Source organism: Antrostomus carolinensis, unplaced genomic scaffold (assembly GCF_000700745.2).
Source record: "Antrostomus carolinensis isolate BGI_N321 unplaced genomic scaffold, ASM70074v2 scaffold16030, whole genome shotgun sequence".
Taxonomy (NCBI): Eukaryota; Metazoa; Chordata; class Aves; order Caprimulgiformes; family Caprimulgidae; genus Antrostomus; species Antrostomus carolinensis.
The window spans coordinates 4,555-25,357 of record NW_010287857.1 but is presented as its reverse complement, the minus strand read 5'-3'; the positions used below and the strand labels follow the sequence as shown (position 1 = coordinate 25,357).

The 20,803-nt window shown below is 34.2% G+C and overlaps 1 protein-coding gene across 1 annotated transcript in view; it reads right to left on the bottom strand.

Moving 5' to 3' along the window:
- ELP4 (elongator acetyltransferase complex subunit 4) overlaps positions 1 to 20,025 on the bottom strand; it is a gene marked incomplete at its 5' end in the record, with an annotated part of 124,468 nt that extends 104,443 nt beyond the window's left edge. The window contains 2 exons of the mRNA XM_010164610.1: positions 10,722 to 10,843; positions 19,990 to 20,025. Of these exons, the coding sequence (XP_010162912.1) occupies positions 10,722 to 10,843; positions 19,990 to 20,025 (158 nt within the window). The remainder of the gene's footprint in view (positions 1 to 10,721; positions 10,844 to 19,989) is intronic.
- Between the last annotated feature and the right edge of the window lie 778 nt (positions 20,026 to 20,803).

Genomic DNA, 20,803 nt, shown 5'->3' with positions numbered 1-20,803 from the left:
ACAAAGCCAGAACTTCAGCTTTGACTTAGACTTAGATTAGGAACAATGGTTTTTTCCAATCTTTCTGCTTTCTACCTTTGTTGCACTGCTGAAAAAGTAAACAGCACTGGGTAGATGTCAAGCACAGTACTCAGAATTTATGCATTGGCTTCTACATCTACTAGAGGAATAAGTGTAACCAAATTTTCTGACCCAACTTAATCACCCATCTATGTAAGTTGCAGATCTAGACTTACTTAAAAACTAAGTTTTCACTAAGCAAAGACCCTTTAGAGAGAACTGAGCTGTGGTCTCAATGGTAAAAATATATAGAGCTAGTCAGTCTCTCTGTTACAAGGTATAAGGTGTGAAGACACAAAAACCCTAAATTTGAAAACTTTACAAGAATCTTGATCAAAGTACAGGATACATATGAAACACTGGACACAGGCAGAGCTGATGCTGACCATAAACGTCTAAGTGATGTTCATGGCTTTATGTAGGCAGACATGGTACAAACAGACACACATAGAAAGAAGACAACGGAAGTTCAAGTGAATCCGTTCTGGATTACTGTAAGTAAAGAGTAAAACAGCACCAATATTTTCTTAAAGCTATTTAATATTTTTCTCCTCTAAAATCACTGCAAATGACTGTCACTTGTACTACCGGTTCATTGTTATTATATAATTATTGGCAAAACCAAATCTGAGATAGAGACATTTAGCTATATACATTTGCTTTTATATAATCACAGATGATGTATGTTTTACACAGAGACTGTATTTGATGCTAAAATAGAACAGACATCAAGATAATAAGGGGTGAGAGGTTCTCCAAGTATTACTGATAAAGTACAAGCTACTTCAATACCCTCATGTAACACTGAAAAAAGTTCCTGCTTTGCAGTCAAACACAGAACAAAACCTTCCTACGTGGCACTGTGTGGAAGGGAGGCATTACAACCACTGGCTGTTGACACCCGAGATGCTCAGTCCAAAACAATCAGAGACCAACACACTATCAGTGCAACACAATTAGGCACTGTGGTATGCCTTAGCTGTTGTTCAGAATGAAGCAGATTAAGAGATCAAGGAAAAAATGGTTTCACCTGAAGCTGATAAAGATTCTGGCCTCCAGAGATGAAAACCATCCGAAATAGCCTTTTTTGCCAATATAGTTTACTTTTAACTTCTGACATAATAAAGAGGTTTTATTTGGATATAAGAAAAAAACCTAACATTATAAAGCAGTTGTTTAAACATGACTAAATTCACACAAAGCAACATGAGAAAACCTGTGAGTCACTACCATGGCAGTCAGCATATGCATCAGCTTAGGTCTGTTTTATGCTGTCTTGTCCCTTGCTGCCCCACAGAAGGATCCAGGAGCACTTGAAGAAGTCTCTCATATCAAGAGCAACTCTTATTTCTCTGTTCCTCTTCCAAAATGCATTTACCTAATAACTACCACGCTTAGTTGAAGAATATGTTTCTCAGATGTACCATGTTCTTATCCCTATCCAAGAAACATGTTCACATGATGCACTGAGATTTAAGACATTTCTGGGACTATTAGGTCTCACAGACATATAATTTTCTATCCCAACAAACACTTTTCTCTAAGGCAAACATATCCTGAATCATATCCTTGCATGTGATGGTTGTGAACTTTATGGCCTCTTGGGAGGCTTCGTACATAATTCAGCTGCAATCTGGAAAACGCAGTCTGCCTTTGGAGTTGAATGGTATTTTGAGGACCAACTGCTTGAGCTCCACCTCTTATATTAACTTGGTTAAATATATTCCAAGATGTTGTACTTAAGTACAAACAGGAAAAAAAAATTACAATACTATTCATGGTCTGAGAATATCTGTAATTTGAGCACATTTTAGATAAAGATTAATGAACAGAACGAATAAAGACTGTTTACTTTCAAGTTTGCATCCTAACTTTATCACTATTACCCCAGCTTCTGCTTCCCCTTGTTCCCTCCCATTTACACTAAACTGAATGAAACAGGGGTGAAACACATGGTTACTGTTTGAAGGTAGTTATTGTTTGAAGGTATGTCTATGTTGAGTAGAAGCCAACATGCACTACCCTGGTAAAAGACTACACAGAATACACTGGGGATCGTGAATGTTGTTTTTCCTTAGGATGTACTGACTCATACATGCCAGCCCATAATTTTCAAAAATCTTTTTTAACTAGATTTTGTTTCAAGGAAATAGCTCTTTCCAAACCTGACCATGCCTGAGAAGAACCTAAGTGAGAAAGTCTCCAGTTGTCATAAGCTGGATATAACTTCACAACTCTTCAATGTCATGAAAGGTTTCATTACTGTGCACAAATTACAAATTACTCATCAGTTCTCAGATTATTCTTAAAAACAGAAGGAAAATTAAGATTTATGGAAAGATGAAGCAGAACAGCAGCCAAACTAGCCACAAAACACAGGCTTCTGGCACAGCTACCCAAAAATTGAACTGAAAACAGTATACAGCAAGCAGTGGAGGACATGGTTTCTATGAGTGACATTTGAAGATGGCTAAGCCTGAGCTTCTCCTCAAAATATCTGTGTGTGGGAGATTCAGAGTAGGGCTTTAGCACAAATCCCTTTCTTCCAGATTCATTACAAGATGAGAAACAAAGACACTAGTTTCTAGCAGTCTTACTAAATCACTACGTTTGAGAACTCTACTTCTCTACCATAGATAAAAAGCACTTAAATTCTGCTGAAATTATCATAATGTAAAAAAGGATTTGGGATTGTGAGTCTGTTAAGGATTAAATAAATTTATATTCTTAGAAGCAAAATCAGAATTTCAAAAGACTATACTATTATTAAAAAGTTTAAAAGTTGCTTCCAAAATTTCGTCCAGAATTTGTAAATATAAGTGTTTGTTATTTCAACAAAAGACTAAGAAAACAAAAATTGATTTATCAGCCTATAATATCTCTATTTAATGTATTTCTACTTAAAAATATCTCAGCTTCCACATCATATAGCTTTGAAAAGCTTTGGGACTGACAATTTTGTGGCATCAGTGTGTCAACTCCTGAGAACTGTTACATTCTCCCAGGCTAAAAAGACCCAAATCTCTCATAGGGTATATAAAAAAAACAAAGCATGTAGCAGTGCATTAGTTAAAATAAATAATAAAAAAAAGAAAATATACAACACTTCTTGGGGTCAACTAAAGTCTTTGCTATGCAGCATGAATATATAAAAAGGCAGACAAGTGCTAAAGTTATTAAGTGTGGTTTGGCTGGGGCATTCGTCTGTGGCTAGAGTGAGATGTAGTCGGAAGGAAAAAAGAGAGAAGGAAGTTTGTTGCTGTTTTAAAACAAGAAATTTTGAAAAAAAAAAAAGTTTTTCTAAAGCACTAATTCTAAATGACAATGCAATTAAAATAATTTTGTTTCCTGCAAACCAAGCTTATGAAGGTTTTATTGCAAACATGAAATAATTTACTTCACTAATAAATCTCTTATCTTTGTAATAAAATGGTGTACAACCCATATCTGCCAGCAATCCAGGTCTTTCCGTGTTTGCTGCCACGTTGCTTCGCTTGCCTTGTTTTGGCAGATGCATGAAGCAAAATCAGATTCTAACAGTTTGACCTCTCTCACTTCTTATGTTCTCTAGGGGATAATAAAATCCAAGATACAATCCCACAGCAGTTAATGAAGCTTAACCTCACACCCTCTTAATTACCAATGCATTACACCAACTATAGGCATCATACTCCTCTCTAAGCTATTTTACAATGCTAAAGAAGTACTACTGTGCTATTATTTAGCAACATAATCCAAGCTGTATGTGAAATCCCTCTTATATAAAATCCTTTGATCCTTATGGATTTCAATAACTGTATAATTAATAGCACTTAAGAATTTTAAACATTATCTATTTATGTATCAATAAATATGTTGTTCACATGTTTTTGTGCAACTATTTTGCAATGCAATATTGTCACAGGTGTGATTAAAGAAACGTGAAATAAAAAAATATTAAAGGGAGTACGATTCACTGTTGATCTCTAATTGCAATGATTTTTAAATAGTTTAAACTCACATGAATTTAAGGCTCTTTTTCATTATGTTAATTTTTAGTATTTAAAGGACACCAGATGGTAAGTCAGGAAGGGTAAATATTTTCTTTTCAATAATGTATTATATAAATGTCAGTTTAAAGGGCCCTACTCCCAAAAGGGGGGAGGATTCTATTTTGATTGTAAACACTTGTGAAGACAAGGTCTATTGTTAAAGAACACAAATGACTGGATACAGAATTTTTCTCCTTTCAGTGGCCCTTGTGCAACAATTTATTTCCATCTCCAGGTAAGGCTGTTCTACAAAAAGTTTTCTTTGACTTTCAAAAGGACCAAATGGATGTCAACCCAGCGTAAATGAGAATTGTGTGAAGAGATGAGGAAAGTAATAGTCCTCTGTTTTATAAAATAAATAAGTTTAATTCAAAGTACTCTAAGAGGGATTCTTTTTTAACCTGTGAAAACATATTCTCTACTTCACATACACAGAAGTAAACCCTACAGTCAAGTCACAGGATTCTTTTGCTATAACTTCCTTGCTCTATGGCTCCATTTCACAACACTGAAACCCAGGAATGCATATGAGAAGATTAGATTATATTTTTCTTTTTTGTATCCCTTTCTGAGTCAGTTCATGAATGCTTAATTAAGTAAAAGATAAATATAACAAAAAAGAGAATGACATACTAAAAAAGGTAATGGGAAGAAACTAAATAAAAATGAGTGTCCTTGTCCAAAATTCTGTAAATTCTGCTGCACTGGCCTAAAGAGATTTAATAATAACAACATTATTTGTCAACACTTTTAAAGATTAGTACTATAAGCAATAGTTCCCTAACTCAGCAAATCAATTCTACAAAGTTACCAAGGTTATTTGTAAAATAATTATTTGTGAACACTGAAGCCTAAACATTTGTTTTATTTAAGCTACCACACTTTCCTGATATATTAAACAGGCTAAGTAAGATCTCTGTTTAAAAACAAACATAATTTCAAAACTAAGATCATGAAAGAAAATATCCTAATAAACAGCCAAGGATTGGTAGACAGGAAACCTGAAATTTAAGCCAAACATTTATTTCCTCTCATTCTGAAAAATTTTTTTATTAGATTGGTCTGAACTTTCTACAAAGACTAAGCTTTATACTTTAGAGAGTTCCCAGCGTGGGTACTGCTTAAAAGGATTTCATTCTTTCTAAACAGAAGCAATTATTTTTTTTTCAGCACTCTCTTTCACATCCATACAACTTCCCTGTCAATTTTATAACAGTTTTGTAGCTTAGAAAACTATATTAAAATATAATTAAAATATCTGCATTTTAATATAGAAAAATGTAAAACAGATAATCCGTTTACCCAACATGCAAGCAAGAAAAGTAAATAGATGAGTAAGAGCCATATAATAAAGAAATTAGATTTTTCAAACTTTTAAACTCTGAGACAGCTGCCAGGGTTGGCTTCAACCCTCTTCCTTGTGCCACAAGGCTATCTTTATTTCAGAAATAGAGATAAAATGTGGTAGGAAAGTTAACTAGTGCTGTAATCATAATCAGATTTCTGTGTATTAAGTGACAACATTTAACAGCGTGCAGCAGCTGAATCACTGCAACAAGCTAATGTATTTTGAAAATACAATTGGAAAAAAAGATAATAAGAATATTTTTACCTTTCAAGTTGTTATTCTTTTAATTTCTTTATGAAGCATTTACAAATGTCAGATGAAATAAAAAACACCTTACTCTGCTTGTTTCAGGGCACCAGAAAGTGAAGAGACAGGAAGGAGTTAGATTGGCACTCTTTGAAAATGGTAGCTTGGAAAGTCCTGCTCACCAGCCTGATAATTCCTCCAGGTTTGCATTCTTCCTTTTGACAAAACAATGTTTTAGAGTCATATCTATGAGGGGAAAATGTAAGCATCATGGTTGAATGTATTTTGCTGTAATAAAAAAGTCCATATAGACAGCCATGCTTTCTTTCAAGACATTGTTTGCGTACACAGTAATACAACACTGAAGCTCAGTGGGTTGTTTATTGCTGTTGTTATTTTAAATAATCCTGGAAATAACAAAAGTACATTTTGCTACATTCATCCTGCATTCATCTTTTCAGTGGGAAAAAAGTAAGTGTTCACTTTCTCTTCTTCAGGTCCACTCAGTACAACCAGCTTGTTGGAGGTAGAATTTTTTCAGTGTTTTCCAGATGACATACATAAACAAAATGTCATATTTACAATACACTTTCACTTTTGTTTTAGAGATCTTTTCAGCTTGGTAGGAATTTTTAAAAAACTTGTTCCTGGAGGATTTTCTTGATCTTGTCCCGACTGTTTTTTTTAGTAAACAATTATACTTCTCTGAAGGCACCTCCCAGCTTCCTCACCAAGTGATGGTGCATATTTCCCCGTCACTGTTGTTCCCTAGACCACTAGTGTGGTTTGTCCTGACTGACTTGACTTCAGGATACATCCAGCAAACACAGCAAAGCTGCATATCTGACACATGGGCACGCTAAGGGCTTTACTACTCAAGAGAATCTTCAGTGTAGAGAGTAGCTCTCTACAGAGAGCAAACTGTTTGCGCATTGTTCATTTTCAAACTTGGAAGTACAATGACACCAGACATACAAGGTCAATACCACTTCATGCCTTAGTATGGTAAGTCTAAAGGATTTGCTTAGGCGTAGAATTTTGGGGAATGCATTTCCTTCTAAGGAAAAGCATCACCACCTTAAGCAGCAGGCTCATAGACTATGTCAAAGTAATTTCTTTTTTTGCTTGAAGGATGTGATCTTTATCTTCTCTTCTTGTAAGAGAGCCTTCAAAAGGCGATCTCAACAGAGTCCAGAAGTATCCTGTAATAAAATTCCAGCTTGAAAATGGAAATTCCATAGGAATGCAGCAATTGCACAGAGCGTTCTTCAACTTTTCCACAGGAGAATAACAGATGCAGCTCTAGAAAGCAGTTCTGGACCTTCTACCTCAGGCTTCCAGGTTCCCAGTGGAATGGTCATTGAGGTAACACTGGCCAGGGTGCCACAAGGAGAGTGTTGGGCTTCAGGAGATGTTGTTTTGTGTTTCCCAGCACATATAATGACCAGTAAGTCTTTCACTTGAGACAAACTTTGCAAAGGTTCCATGGTAAAAGCAACTTAACAGAGAGCACTCTATAATGTCAAGATGAGCTCATAACTGACAAATATAATCCAATTTTTTCTCATGAAAACTTGTGAGAATCAGTTCCTCCCCCAACGTCTAGACAACAAAATTAGGAAAAAAGGCAAAAAAAATTCTTATATAGGCAGTTTAGGCAATTTTAGAACTTTAATGCCAAATCCAAAGTAGGAAAAGCGAGAAATATAGAAATGCAGCCACCACAGATACAGGTGGGGTTTTTTTGTTTGTTTGTTTGCTTTTTAAGACTGAAACGATACCTTGGCACTAACAAGGAGAATGGGAGTAAAGACCTAAACTGTTACATATTTACTGTATTTTCATGGCTTTCACAAGACAGACTGGTACTCAGCCTAACTTGGAATGGATGCAAGCCTGTTCTAATTTTGGCTACAGTGATGTTCAAGGAAATATTCAACCCCCTTACTTGCTGTTTCTTCCAAAAAGCGTAACAATATTTAAGTTAAGACTTCCTCTGTAATGAATATAACCATATACTCAAATTTGTATGTTTCATACTCAAACACACATGCTATATGCAACTTCTAAGTAGCTGGCACTAACTTTAGAATGCTGAATTATAAAAAAAATATAGCCACTAAACACATTGAAGTTATGGAAATAGACACAAGAAAAAAAAAACCTCTCTAGTTTATAGTTTCTCCTTGTTTTTAAGCTTTAGCACATTACAGCCTTTCATAATTGGTGGTCTAAACTTAATAAGGTATGGTGCCGAAAACAGAATGTTAAAATAGAATGTTTCCTTCAGTTTTATTATTGAATTAGTTTTCCATTTACCAATGCAATCAGTTTTATTTTATGATTGATCACAGAAGCATATCATACTATTTCTTATATTCTATACTATTCCTAGTATTTATGTCCTAATAGTAAAAATTTGCCTTTTGTTGAACAGAGATTGAACAGAAATGCTCTCAAATGTTTAAAATACTTTCTAAAAACCAGCATGTATGTAGTTCTGTAGGTTTTACCAGAGGTGTATAATTTTTCAGCATTACATCTTAATGCCAATTTCCTGAAGGAGCTTTGACTACAAAAGGCATGAATATGTTTTCAAAGGATGATGGATAAATTGGTGGGTGGTAATATAATATATCTTAGGCAGCTGATCAGGGCTTTTTATCCTCTGCTTGTCTTTTAGTTATACACAATTTCAAGATAATTATGGTCTATAAGAATGTCTTTTCCCCTTCCCACTACCAGCAATATTTGTCTCGGTTATAGGTTCAAGAAACTTCCAATCACATCATAAAATTAGAATAGGGCAATTATGGCATCTCAGCAGAGAACTGAATGTATAAATAGACTGACCACACAATATGGACATAAGGCAGTTAAGGAACTGCCTTTATGTAAAACACCAGTTAATTAGAACACTAGCTATAGAATATATTGAATCCATACTTGAATTTTTAAAAATAAAAACCAAGCATAAAATGTATAATTCAGATTGGTATGTACCATATCTATGTTGCCTTTCCAGAAAGGAATACAGTCCAATTAGATCCTGAAAAGAAATTAATTACAAATCTCAGTAAATAAAATACAATGTTATTCAACTATCAGATATGTTATATTAAAATCCTGACTTGGTGGAGACATCCAAACCCCAAACAGCTCATTATTATGACAGGAGAGGACTTCTTGACACACTTGAAGGTCCTTTCTTTTAAAAGTTAAGTGAAGCATGTGTAGGGCAAACTCCTCTACTTCTGTGCTTTGGAGATCTAACTGTGGCCAATGCCAGCCTTAGATCAACTTTTTCCAGGCAAGGCAATAGAGTTTCATAGGTAACACATATTGGCATTTCCAGAAGTGCCTAAGCTTTCCAAGTGTGAAAGTATGTAATTTTCTAGATTGATGCCTAGCATATTATAGGGTTACTTCACTGAAGCAATTTCAAGACAGCAATACAAATCAGAGAAATCAACTCTACTGTGCCTTGTCTGTTAAGCAAAGGAAGTGTTGAATAGTCAAAGTAAGAATAGAAAAAAATAGCCAAGAGTACTGTTGGATATATAAACACACAAACAGAAGAAGAAAACAAGAAAAAATTATGTTTTCTTCAACTTTCCCGTAGTAATATTGTCCATCCATTTATAAGCTCTTACAGTAACACCACTCTGGAGTCACAACAGAGGAATGCAGTGTTATTACCTAGTATCTATCCCTGAAAAGGAAGAAGGAAAATTTATTCCAAATCAGACAACAGACCTCAATAAGTCACATGGAACTAAGTGACCAGAAACTCAAACTGGTACAAGAAGGATAGATGTACGTAACAATGTCTGTTGATAAACTTGCAAAAGCATAAAGAATAGAAAAAATATGACATGCCATGATCAATTGATTCAAAGGTGAATGAAAGAAGAATAAAATGTATGTTAGCTACTCTGTTTTAAGAAATTTTAATGCAATGCAATAAAAAGATTCATCTGAATAATTTAATTTTTATGAGAAAAACAATGTAATTATAATGTATTGCATGATCAGAGAGTCAATGACTTGATTGTCAGTTATTTAAAAACAAATATTCTGTAAAATATACCACATTCTTATGCCATTCTTACTTCACAATCAAATTCTAACCTATTTGTTTAGGCTATATTCTAAACCACAAGAACAAAAGATAGAAACTTCACCCCTAAATGAACCCTCTTTAGATTCAAGATCATAAAAAATTATTAGATTTTTTATAACCACAACCATATAATTTCATTAAGAATATACTTTTTCCTGAATACTGAAGATAATATTGAATAGATAAGGCATAGAATCTACCATCACTAGGTAGGAAAAAAGAAAAATAATCAATTTGTCCAGAAATAGTCTCTGAAGACTCTTAAGGAAATAGACAGACTTCATTTGATGCAGAAGTAATCAGCAAATTATATGTTACTTTTGATACTAGAAAAAAGCAGCCTTGGAAAGACATAAAATATTTAATGAAATTTTGTAAGATTATCCTCACACTTCAGCATTTTTTGCAGTGTTGATTAGGCTTTTTTCCTTATATTATTTCCTCACAATGGAAACCATCAGTGTTTGATTAGAAGCTCACTGAAGTCTGAAAGGAACCTTTCTATACGATCTGATCCAAAGGTGACCATGTTTCTTAGTACAAAAAAGACAGTCAGAATGAAAGTATGTGTAAAGGAAGTAGTAAAGATGTTACATGATTTTCTTCTTTTCTATAAGAAGTGACAATAAATATCTCCACAAGTTTTCATCCATAACCAAAATAAAGGATAAGTAGGCTCCTAGCTTGATTTGGCCTTGGGAGGATCTTACTCCATTGTCCATAGACAGAGGCTAGTGAGCTAAATTCAATTCCCAAATCTGGCTAGTGTAAATACTCCTGCACTTCACAACACATTCTTATGAATCACCAAGATTAATTAATTTCTTACTACACAATACATACACTTTAAAATGTATTTAAATTCATCAAGAGACTGCAGCTTTACTTGTCAAAAGCTTTGAATCTTCTTTACCTTTAAGATGTTGTCAGGATGCTCTTTAGCAGAAGCAACAAACAATTCATGTCCACAGACAACTCCCTCTGCGAGAAAATACTTGAACAACAAATTGGAGTAAAGACCATATTTATCTTCCTCTGTGGAAACAATAATGGTTGGAAATTTTTATTTTTTGTTAGCTAAATCACTCACTTGTATTATCACAACAATACAAAAGCCCTTTTTTGGTCTACTACCTAGAGTATATAACGCACAACAGAGATAATAGGTAAAATATGATTCCAAAGCTTTAAAAATAATGCTTGATAGTATTTTATTCCTAATTTTTCAAGTCAGATAAATAGTTCTCCATAATGTATTTGATTCAACGATATGGATGGGACACAGCAATAGTGCTGTCTTCCTAACGAGGCTTCCCATCAGTATCAACTAAGATTACTGAAATCTTGGTTTAATGGGAAGAAGTTTTGTTCATTTAGGAGAACTGTTTTAAGATTTATATTCATAATGATTGAAAAATCAATCAACTTGCTTAAAATATCTATTAATTGACGGTTTTCAAAATTTAATCACATTTGGCAAGCTAAAGCAATATAAAGGTATCTTTTCTTATAGAGACATTCTTACATTTGCATTTCTCTCAAAAGTGTGAGAACTACAAAAACAGGCAAAACAAATGCATTTATTGAAAAAAATATTTAATTTGCAGTGTTGTTTTTGAATGCTCTCCAGAGCAAAATCATGAATGAACTCAACAGACACATGAACTTACAGTTTAAAAAGTGAGACAATACTTGTTAACAGACACTGTGAATATTAGCCTACTGAAATGAAAATACAAACTCCCACTGACTTCAGAAAGGCTAATATTTGCTTCAACTTCTTTGTTGTATGTTCCATATCAGAAATTACCAGAATTAGAAAGTCTTAATGAGCTTCATACAATTAAAACTTACTGTAACTCAAAACTATGGGGAAGTGAATGAGTAAATAACAATTGAAATTTGAACCATGTCTGATTTTCTTTATTTTTAGAAAATATAAACAATAGCTATGTTAATGCTATCAAAAAATATAACTACCCAATTAATTGTCCAGTAAAATTTTAGGTCATACCCTTTGGAATGACATACTCCTGACATTTAGTTAGAAAGATATCTGAAATACTTTGGGAGAAAAATAAATGCAACGATGTAAGGTTTCACTTTTGCATCTGTCAATCTGGCTGCTGGAAGATAAAACACAGGAATGGTGTGTCAGAAAAATACAGAGAGAGAGAGATTTTCTTTACACAGAACCAACAAGACTCTTAATCCATTCTTTGTGTGACTTGGAAACAATTTCCTCCCTATTATGAATCACATACGAAAATAGTAAAAGAAAACCCACCAAACCAATAACAAAGGCTGAAAATAAGAAAGTTATCATTCATATCTATCTTGTAAAACATACTAAAGAAAAAAAATAATAAAAAAATATAACTTTGATATGTACCAAAATAGTATGTTTTGGAGCTGAAGAGTCAAAAAGAACCAAGGAAGTGGAGGAGGAAGAAAGGAGATGTATATCTAAAAAGCAGAAAGAACATTAATAGCAATGGGGAAACTTAAGAAAAAAATCACAGAAAAATAGTGTTGCACTGTTACACTCCTAATATTGTGCACAAGCACTGACACTTCCAGTGCTTAGATTAACAAGAGAAGGAAATTCAAACCACAAGTTTTCAAATTCACTAGAGAAGGAACAGTTCCCCAAGAGATATTCTCCATCCTCCATGGGATATTGGGCAAAACAGAATTTATTTCCTGCTTTTTTAATTTCACTTTTCAATGTAGTATTTCAGACACTTTTTAAAAAAATGTAAAATGTATGCACTGTAAATTTGGAAAATGTATTTTTTAAATTTCTTTATTTTTCAGAATAATCCCTAAATATATAGTGTCAAGATTACCTACTTTGTTGTTAAGGAGAAATACTTATTTGAAAGTTTCACAAGAAATTAACTACAAGTGACTCTAAAGCAACATTTCACGATAGAGAGAAATGCTTCATAACACAGTCGCCAAGGCAGGAAATTACATAGAAATGGACATCCAAATAAGTGAAAAGGAATACAATAATTACAACACTATTTCTGCTAGTTCTAGCCATTGATACATCCAGTTTATTGTAGACTCTGAGGGCTTTAAGAACTCAGACTGTATTAATGTAATTTACCTTGGATACTGTTAACCTGCTTTGTAGGCCATATTAGCCTTCCAACGTACTGCCAATAACACATTTATCTTCTTAAAAAATAACCATCTAGTGAAAAATACGGACAGAGCAGTACTGCTAAAAGTACAGTTTACTGTTGACAGTGCTGTGCTCCTTATGAAAATTTCAGCAGGACTGATTTCCAAAAGCATTAAAGAATTAAAAACTGAAACTTCCTTGAAAGTTTGGAGCTCCTAATTAAATATTTTATATAGTTTACTGTTGCATGCTTGAAAACCATTAATAGTGTTACAGAAGAACTGTTTTCCTAGTAACTCAGCTCCATACACTGTGCTGTGACTGAGGATGTAGATCCATGTATGGGACTAGGATGGAGACAAGACTCAATTCAGATAAAACTGAAGCACTCCAACTGCAGAAGCAAAAAGTAGAACTGACACTACCTAAAGTTTTGAAGAAATATTACAGTCTTATTTTGCAAATATAGTCTTTTGAGCCTGCTTAGGTCTTAAACTGCTTCAATAAGAGGAAAAAAACCCATATGCAGAGTAATTCTCCCTTCAGAACTGGAGTCCAGGAACACACACAGCTCCTGCTCCCTAAATGCTGGCTCTCTAGTTGTTTATGCTTTGGTCATTTACTGCAATAGAAATGTAATATATTATTCAGAGTATATTGACTTCCATGAACTAATCTCCATCTATGAGGCTCCCAAAGAACCAAAGCCCTCTAGAAATCGAAGTGACAGCATGACATCTATTTATTAACTATTTTTGTTTAAATTGTCTGAGCTACCTGAAAGAAGCCATCAAGCCTCCCATATAATCACATCACTGCAGCAGATGTCAGTGGAGGGAAACAATTTTGTCAGACCTCCTTCCATTTGACGTAAAGAAGAAAAGGAACACTAGTCAGGTGATCTGGAAGGATCCTCAGCTGTAACATTTACATTGTCCTTGCTGAATCAAAAATCTTGATTTCTTAACTTTTAACTACAGGTTAAAGTTCACCTTCACCATTTGAGGCATAGAAACACTGAGTTGTATTGCATATGGACAGGATTTAACTGTCATTTAATGGAATATAGGCCAATATCTTCATTTAGTCCAAGAATTTTATGGTTTGTGTATGTGTGTGCAAAGACACAGAAAGTCTTTCTGGATATTTTTTTATATTATTTATTCCTTAGATAGTAAATAACATGCTCAATTTTGTGACGAACATGACACAGAAACTCCATAAACCACAGATAAATATAAGAAATCATACTGTGTGTTGATAATTTACTAAATTAAGAAGAAATAAGGCTGTAGTAATTAAGAAGAATTTTTACTCAAATTTCACTTGAAATGCTGAAATGTTAAAACATACTATAGAAGTGAAGCAATGAGGAACAAGTGATGGAAACCTTTTTACTGACCTATCCAAGATTATAATTAATTTTGTTATGATAGGCCTACTTGTAATACAATAGGACTAAAGAGGTTCTTACACTGCCACACCCTTCCAAAATATACTTTGCAAAACAATAAGGAATTTTCAATTTAGCAAATTAAAAACATTTACATTCAGTGTAAGGACATATCATTTTAGCATTAGACTGTCCTTTAGCCTTCTTACATTGATTTTTGTAACAGTAAACTTACAGTAAAAATCAGAAATGAACTATAGGAGAGTGATCTCAAGATAAACCACCTCATAGTCTGCTACAGTACTGTAAGGATTAACCGTGTCTCAGAAAGCCTCCACGAACAGTCTATCTTGAATTGTTAAAGTCAATGCATCTGTAAGAATCCCTCAGTTCTTCAATTTGTCACATAAAGGATGGCTTTTTATTGATTCATTTCTAGGTCACTAAACTTTTGTGGTATTCAAAAGATCTAAAGTGCACCCGTATGGGGCTTTTCTGATAGCATCCATTGTACCCTGGCTTCAATAGTTACGTTACTATTCAAGACCATAGGAGTACAGCTTTCTTCTTGTAAATAAACAAACAACTCATTTAGCACAGGTACTTCAGCAGCTCACTGATTACTTTCATAGATAAATTGAATGAAATACTTCGAAGTATATTTGCTTTCTGATAACACTTGGACTTACTATTTTGATGACTAGGATAAATTCTGAACTGTTGTCTTTATATTTTTCCAAATTACACCCACATCCAAAAGAACTACCTCCATTCTGTATGTGTAGGAACTAGCACTTAAGTGCATTTTAGTCAGCCAAGATACTTAAGAAGCCTGGCCCAAATCGTTATTCTTAGCCCCCATACTAAAGAGCTGTCCCATCAGCAGCCTTCATTGTGAACTCTACTTCTAGCTAATAAGGCACATAAACAAATAAGACTCTTGCAGCTGCAGACCCTTTTCTGGGTCCAGACACTGCAAGTCACACAACAGTCAGTCCGCAGCTTTCTCTGATTCTTTCTGAACAAAGAGTGTTCTACAGCTAAGCAGCAGGTGAGTAACTAGTGAAGCGCAAAACTACACAAGGAAAAGAGATTATTTACCTAGAAGTCATGCATACTGACTCCAGGACAAAACCTCTTCTGATCCTACAGATAAGGACATAATTTATTGTGATCATTATCCATTGGTCTCTTTCTGCAACAGCATACTTTTTCCATGGCTAACAGAGTCATGAAGAAAAAGTAGGATTGTCAGTATCAGCACAATTAATTCCAACATATAAATAACCCTGTTGAAATCTAAGGATAAAGACCAATTCCTATTTATGGCTCTTTCCACCCCTAGACTATATAGGCTACTGAGCACAAGAGACATTCTCAACACCTTTGTGCGTGGACTGTCTGTAGCTCCTGCTCAAGAGAAATAAAAATTTTAAGGCACTGGAGTTTAGCTAGGGCACAGAAAACAAAGAGAGAAGATATGAGTGAAGCACTGTAAATATATCATTTATATAAACATTAAGGACAAAAAAATAATCTAATTATGGAAATTGATACACAAACATGCAGCCTTAGGAAAAAAATCTCTAGCCATAACCTCTCCTTCTGCACAGAGGTATCCATGTTCCAAAGGAGGGATGGAGAATAAGCACTATAACTTGAAGAGGAACAAAAAGTCAGGAACAAAATCCACCATAAGGTAACAAATATGTAAAGATCACACTTATAACAGCTGACTTCTAAGCTTCAGTATAACAAACAGCATGAAGGTCTTTGAAAAACTCCAGAGATAATTTGTAGTATAATTGCTTAAAATTATGTGAGCTATAAGAGGAAAAAATAACACTGCACCAACATAATGTACAGATAGCTTATTTCTTTTTTTCTCTGTACAAAGTCTAGACAGGTTGCCCTAAAGCTGCCAAAAGCCTGTCATAGCCTATCAGTATTGATCATTTTTTCACCAGATAGCTCTACAGTACGGTACTGTGACCTAAGGTGTGTCTTTCTGTAGCTATGAAACATCCCTCTGAATTGCTGCAGGTTATAAGATATGATTATTTTAATAATCTGAAATTCCATTTAAAAGATACTTTACTAATGTCCACATTTACTAAGCTTGGGGGGATATACTCTGTGTCACTTGCATTTAATTAGCACATGCCAAAACGGAGTTGTCAAACATATAAGTTACAATATTTGGCATTTGGCCATACTTGAGGAAGGTGAATTCTGGTAACTTGTATTTTGTAAAATTATATTTAGCAAATCACTGTTTTGTACCTCTCCAGAGATTATCTTTTTCAACTTTAAAAATATGATAAATTCAATTATATTGACAAGCGAAGAGAGCTTTTACCAAGTCAGGTTAAATTGCATGTCTAGCAAAAATAATAGTAGCTAATTAAAGTAGCTGAAACTGCTTCAAGGCTTAGGATGTACAAGTATAGACCTGCTTTTCACCAGACAACTTTAACTTTCAATAATTGACCTCAGCTACCAACAAAAACCCTTCTACTGATAATCTTTAAAACATTTAGCTTCCCAATGACCTTGTCAAATCTAGAGCATCTTAAAGGTATGTAAGAATAGTTTCTTATAGAGTACCCAAAACAGACCTATTTGAGTGTGCTGTAACTTATTCAGAATGTGTTATATAAACAAGGCTCATATTTAAAAAACAAAATAACACCCTCCTGGAAACTCTTCCTGAGGGTGGCAAAGCAGACATACAACAGGTTGATGTACATCAGAGAGGGGAGGGGGAAAATGAGTGTGCTCAATCACCAGCTATACTATTTGTTTGTTTTGAAAGGGGAGATTCTTCCAGAAAGCTAATTTTCCTGAGCAGTTTAAGATGAAACAACAAACAAGCGGTCTCAAGTTCATATTGAACAAACCGTTTTGATAGTGTTCAATTCAGTTCATGCAGAGGCAGAATGCTTGTTTTACCACTTCTTATAAACCCAGTACAGTAAGATCTTTTGAAATCAAAGTATGAGTTAAAATCCAAAACATTCTTGTCATATGAACAAAACCCAGGAAGTTTCAAGTTTCTTTACTAGCTACGACGTTGCATGAGCCTACCATGTGCCTCAACTCTCTAATTCTCATATAAAGAAAACACTGTCAAAAGAGTATATTATAAAGTTCAACCGAAAATCATGATGATCTTCATTAAGTTTAAAAAAATTGTGCACTTATATTTCAAACAATATTTTACAGTCTTATCAAGTAACCTGTGCCATCACTACATCTTCAGAACACAACAGTTAAAATAAATATTTTAATACCCTGAATCTACTATTATTTGGTTAAATTAACCAAGATAATGTGTCAAATAATGAAGATGAGCATTTAATTTGCAAAGGGAGCTAAGCTAAAAGTAATGCAATTTATTCTTGCCTTAGAGAATGTTGAAGGAAGGGGGAAGAATTTAACCTTTTTATAACACTTGGAGTACAACGCATAAAGATCTTCCTAGGAGGTTTATCACTGACAGCTTCAATCCTGTATAATATTAAGCTTGCCTAGACTAATCTCATGACAGATTTTTTTTGTATACTGACAGGATATTCTAAAAATGCAGTTCCAATTCTACCTGCACCAACTTTAAAAATTAGTCTAAAGATTTTTAGACTAATGAGTCATGAATAAATATAGTTCTTACTTTAAGACTTTTTGTATATAATTCTGTTTCAAAATAATATATGGTAAGTCTTATATGGGGAAAAAAAAAATAGCTTTTAAATCTAAAAGAGAGATTCTTCTTTGTGCTTCTGCGAAGCTAAGTTTAATATCAGATCACAAATAAACAACCAACATTGGGGTAAATAAATTAAGACACACAACTGAGTATTGCCACCTATGCATTCAGAGAAAGGGGGAAAAAAAAAATCAGTCAAAAATCCTGTAATTTTCAAATCACTGAATCTTGTCATCTCTCTCATTAGAACATAAAGCTCAGTGTCTTTGTACTCGCTTCACCTGGTGCCATTAAGGTCAGGTCCAATGGATAGCTAACCCTATGATCAACAGTAGCCAAAAGCAGACATTTAGGAATAGGAAGTAAGAACTGAACATGCAAATATGATGCTACAACCAGGCACTTGCTCAGCCTCCCACCATTTGTAGATCAAGGAGTTTCTTTGCCGGACTTGGTATCTACTAACCTAGTAAGAAAAGGGGCTTTCTCTTCCACCAAGCTGTCCAGTTTCTCACTGAGACCATGATTTTTTTTTTTTACTTCCACAACACCCTATGGTAAAGTATTTCACCACTTAATTGGATACTGTCCAAAGAACAACTTCCTTTTGTTTAATGACCATTTTCCAGCTAGTAGGTTCATTTGATGCTACCGGAAGGGGCAGTGAATATTGTAACGGGTAGACAAAACAAAACTCATCTAGCTTTACAATCTCTGATCTGTGTAAAATATGATAGGTTCTAATATTTTTTTTCTTCTTCCTTTGTCTATAGCAAGATTGCAGCTCTTCTCAAACTGAGTGAGAAAAGCAAGATCTTCACTGAAAGAAGTAACAGAGGTAAAACTTCAATCATTTTTCCTGAATTTATGGAAATCTGGATGAAATTCCATGAGAGAATTAAGTTCAACTGGTACTTTCTGCCCTTGAAAAAGGCCACCTGATTTCTCTCCTAGCCTCCACTGTGCACTCCTCCTTTCTCTTGTGCTGGCTGTGGTACTCATCTCACATGTTAGTGAACTGATTCAAGTCACTAAACAGACAGCAAAGCCTCCACTCTAACTGGGTGAGTTTTCTGTCAACTTGGAGAGCTGAGTTCAAATTACTTAATCTGCATCACAACATAGACTAATTTATACACTTTATGTAAAAATCTAAATTCAGTGAGATAGCAACACCTGTCTCTAATGATGAATAAAATGTAGAAACAAAAACTACCCTTAAAGTAACAATAAGTGCAATTGCTTTGCTCACTGTCAAACAGAAAATGCTGTTCAGCCTCTAGTGCAAGTTTGCATGAGCACTACACCAACAAAAGATAACATGAGGTAATCCCAACAGGAGCTAAAACAGACTTCAAGTAAATTCTTCCCAAAAGTCACTGTTAGGTTCTTCAGTGTTAAGACTAATTAAAAATATTTTAACCAAAACTCTAGATACAAATGCATCCCAGCTGCAACGGAGACATGGTACAGTCTACACAGACAGTTTCAATGTAGTTTCCAAAGGGAATTCAAAAAACAAAGTTTCAAAGATTCTTTATATTTCTTCAGAAAGCCAAATTAAAAAAAAAAAAATAAATCAAATCTTTTGTGATGATAAACAGCCTGAATCTTACAGGAAATCAAGTAGTTCAGAAAATCTTACAAAATTTGTAAATTTTCCTAAAAAGTCCTGAAATTTGCTAACCACCTTGCTTTCAAACAGAATTCTGTGGTATTCTTCTTGGGGGCTCAAACCTAAAAAAAAAAGGTTTTGATCCACCTCCAGTTAATTTCTGAAACAGACAATAGCCCACTCTGGAGATTATCCAAAGTGAAGGGGCCTGGGAGTTTTACTTTCTTAAAGTCTGAGTTTAAAAAAACAATGAAAAGACAGGTTATTTGACAAATACGTTAAAATGAGCAAAACACAGAATGTGGCTTTAAGTATCTATATATTCTGTACTCACCAATAAGAAGAAGGGTTCCAACAGCTACACCTCCACCTGGAAACCAAACAAAATGAAGAATAAAGTAAGACTACATTTTAATACTATGTTAGAGAACAATTAAGTTTTCTTAGTTTGTAAGTCAAAGAAAGGTGATAAGGGGGAATTTAAAAATAAAAAATGAACAACATTTTAATTACCTTTGCAATAGTTCCTACAATTCTCTATTATGAAATAATTATACATTACATGTAATTACATATTACACGTTACAATTACTTTCACAATATACTGTACTATCATCATTGTGGTAAAAAGATCCTGCAGAGCTCTACGCAACTGCGCTAAGTACTGCAATAATGATGTACCGTCTGAGCCAGAGGATTTTCACTTGGATGACTCAAGTGAGTAAACATTCTCCAAATTAAATCGGTATTAATCGCTACCAAGTGATATTCCTTTGTACCAAGAACCATGTATGTAAAGTGACCTGCTAAGAGGCTAGCAAATTCCCACCCAAGTCAATGAGGCAAAATCCTGGCTCCACTGGTTTTTATCTTATTGCTGAAAACAGACATGACAATAAGACAGGTGGGATTTGACCCCATGTAACCTGGACTGGCAGATCATAAACATCATAACACACATCTGAAACCCCCCCCCCACCTATTAAAGTCTTTCATAGTACGTCTTGGACATAAAAACAACTCTGTGAATGCAGTTGATTGAAGTATTTGTTCAAAAATAAAAATACATGTTGACAGATTTATACATGACCACTATTCATTTTTGCTTAAACAATTATGATCAATGCCTATGTTCCAATCACAGATGA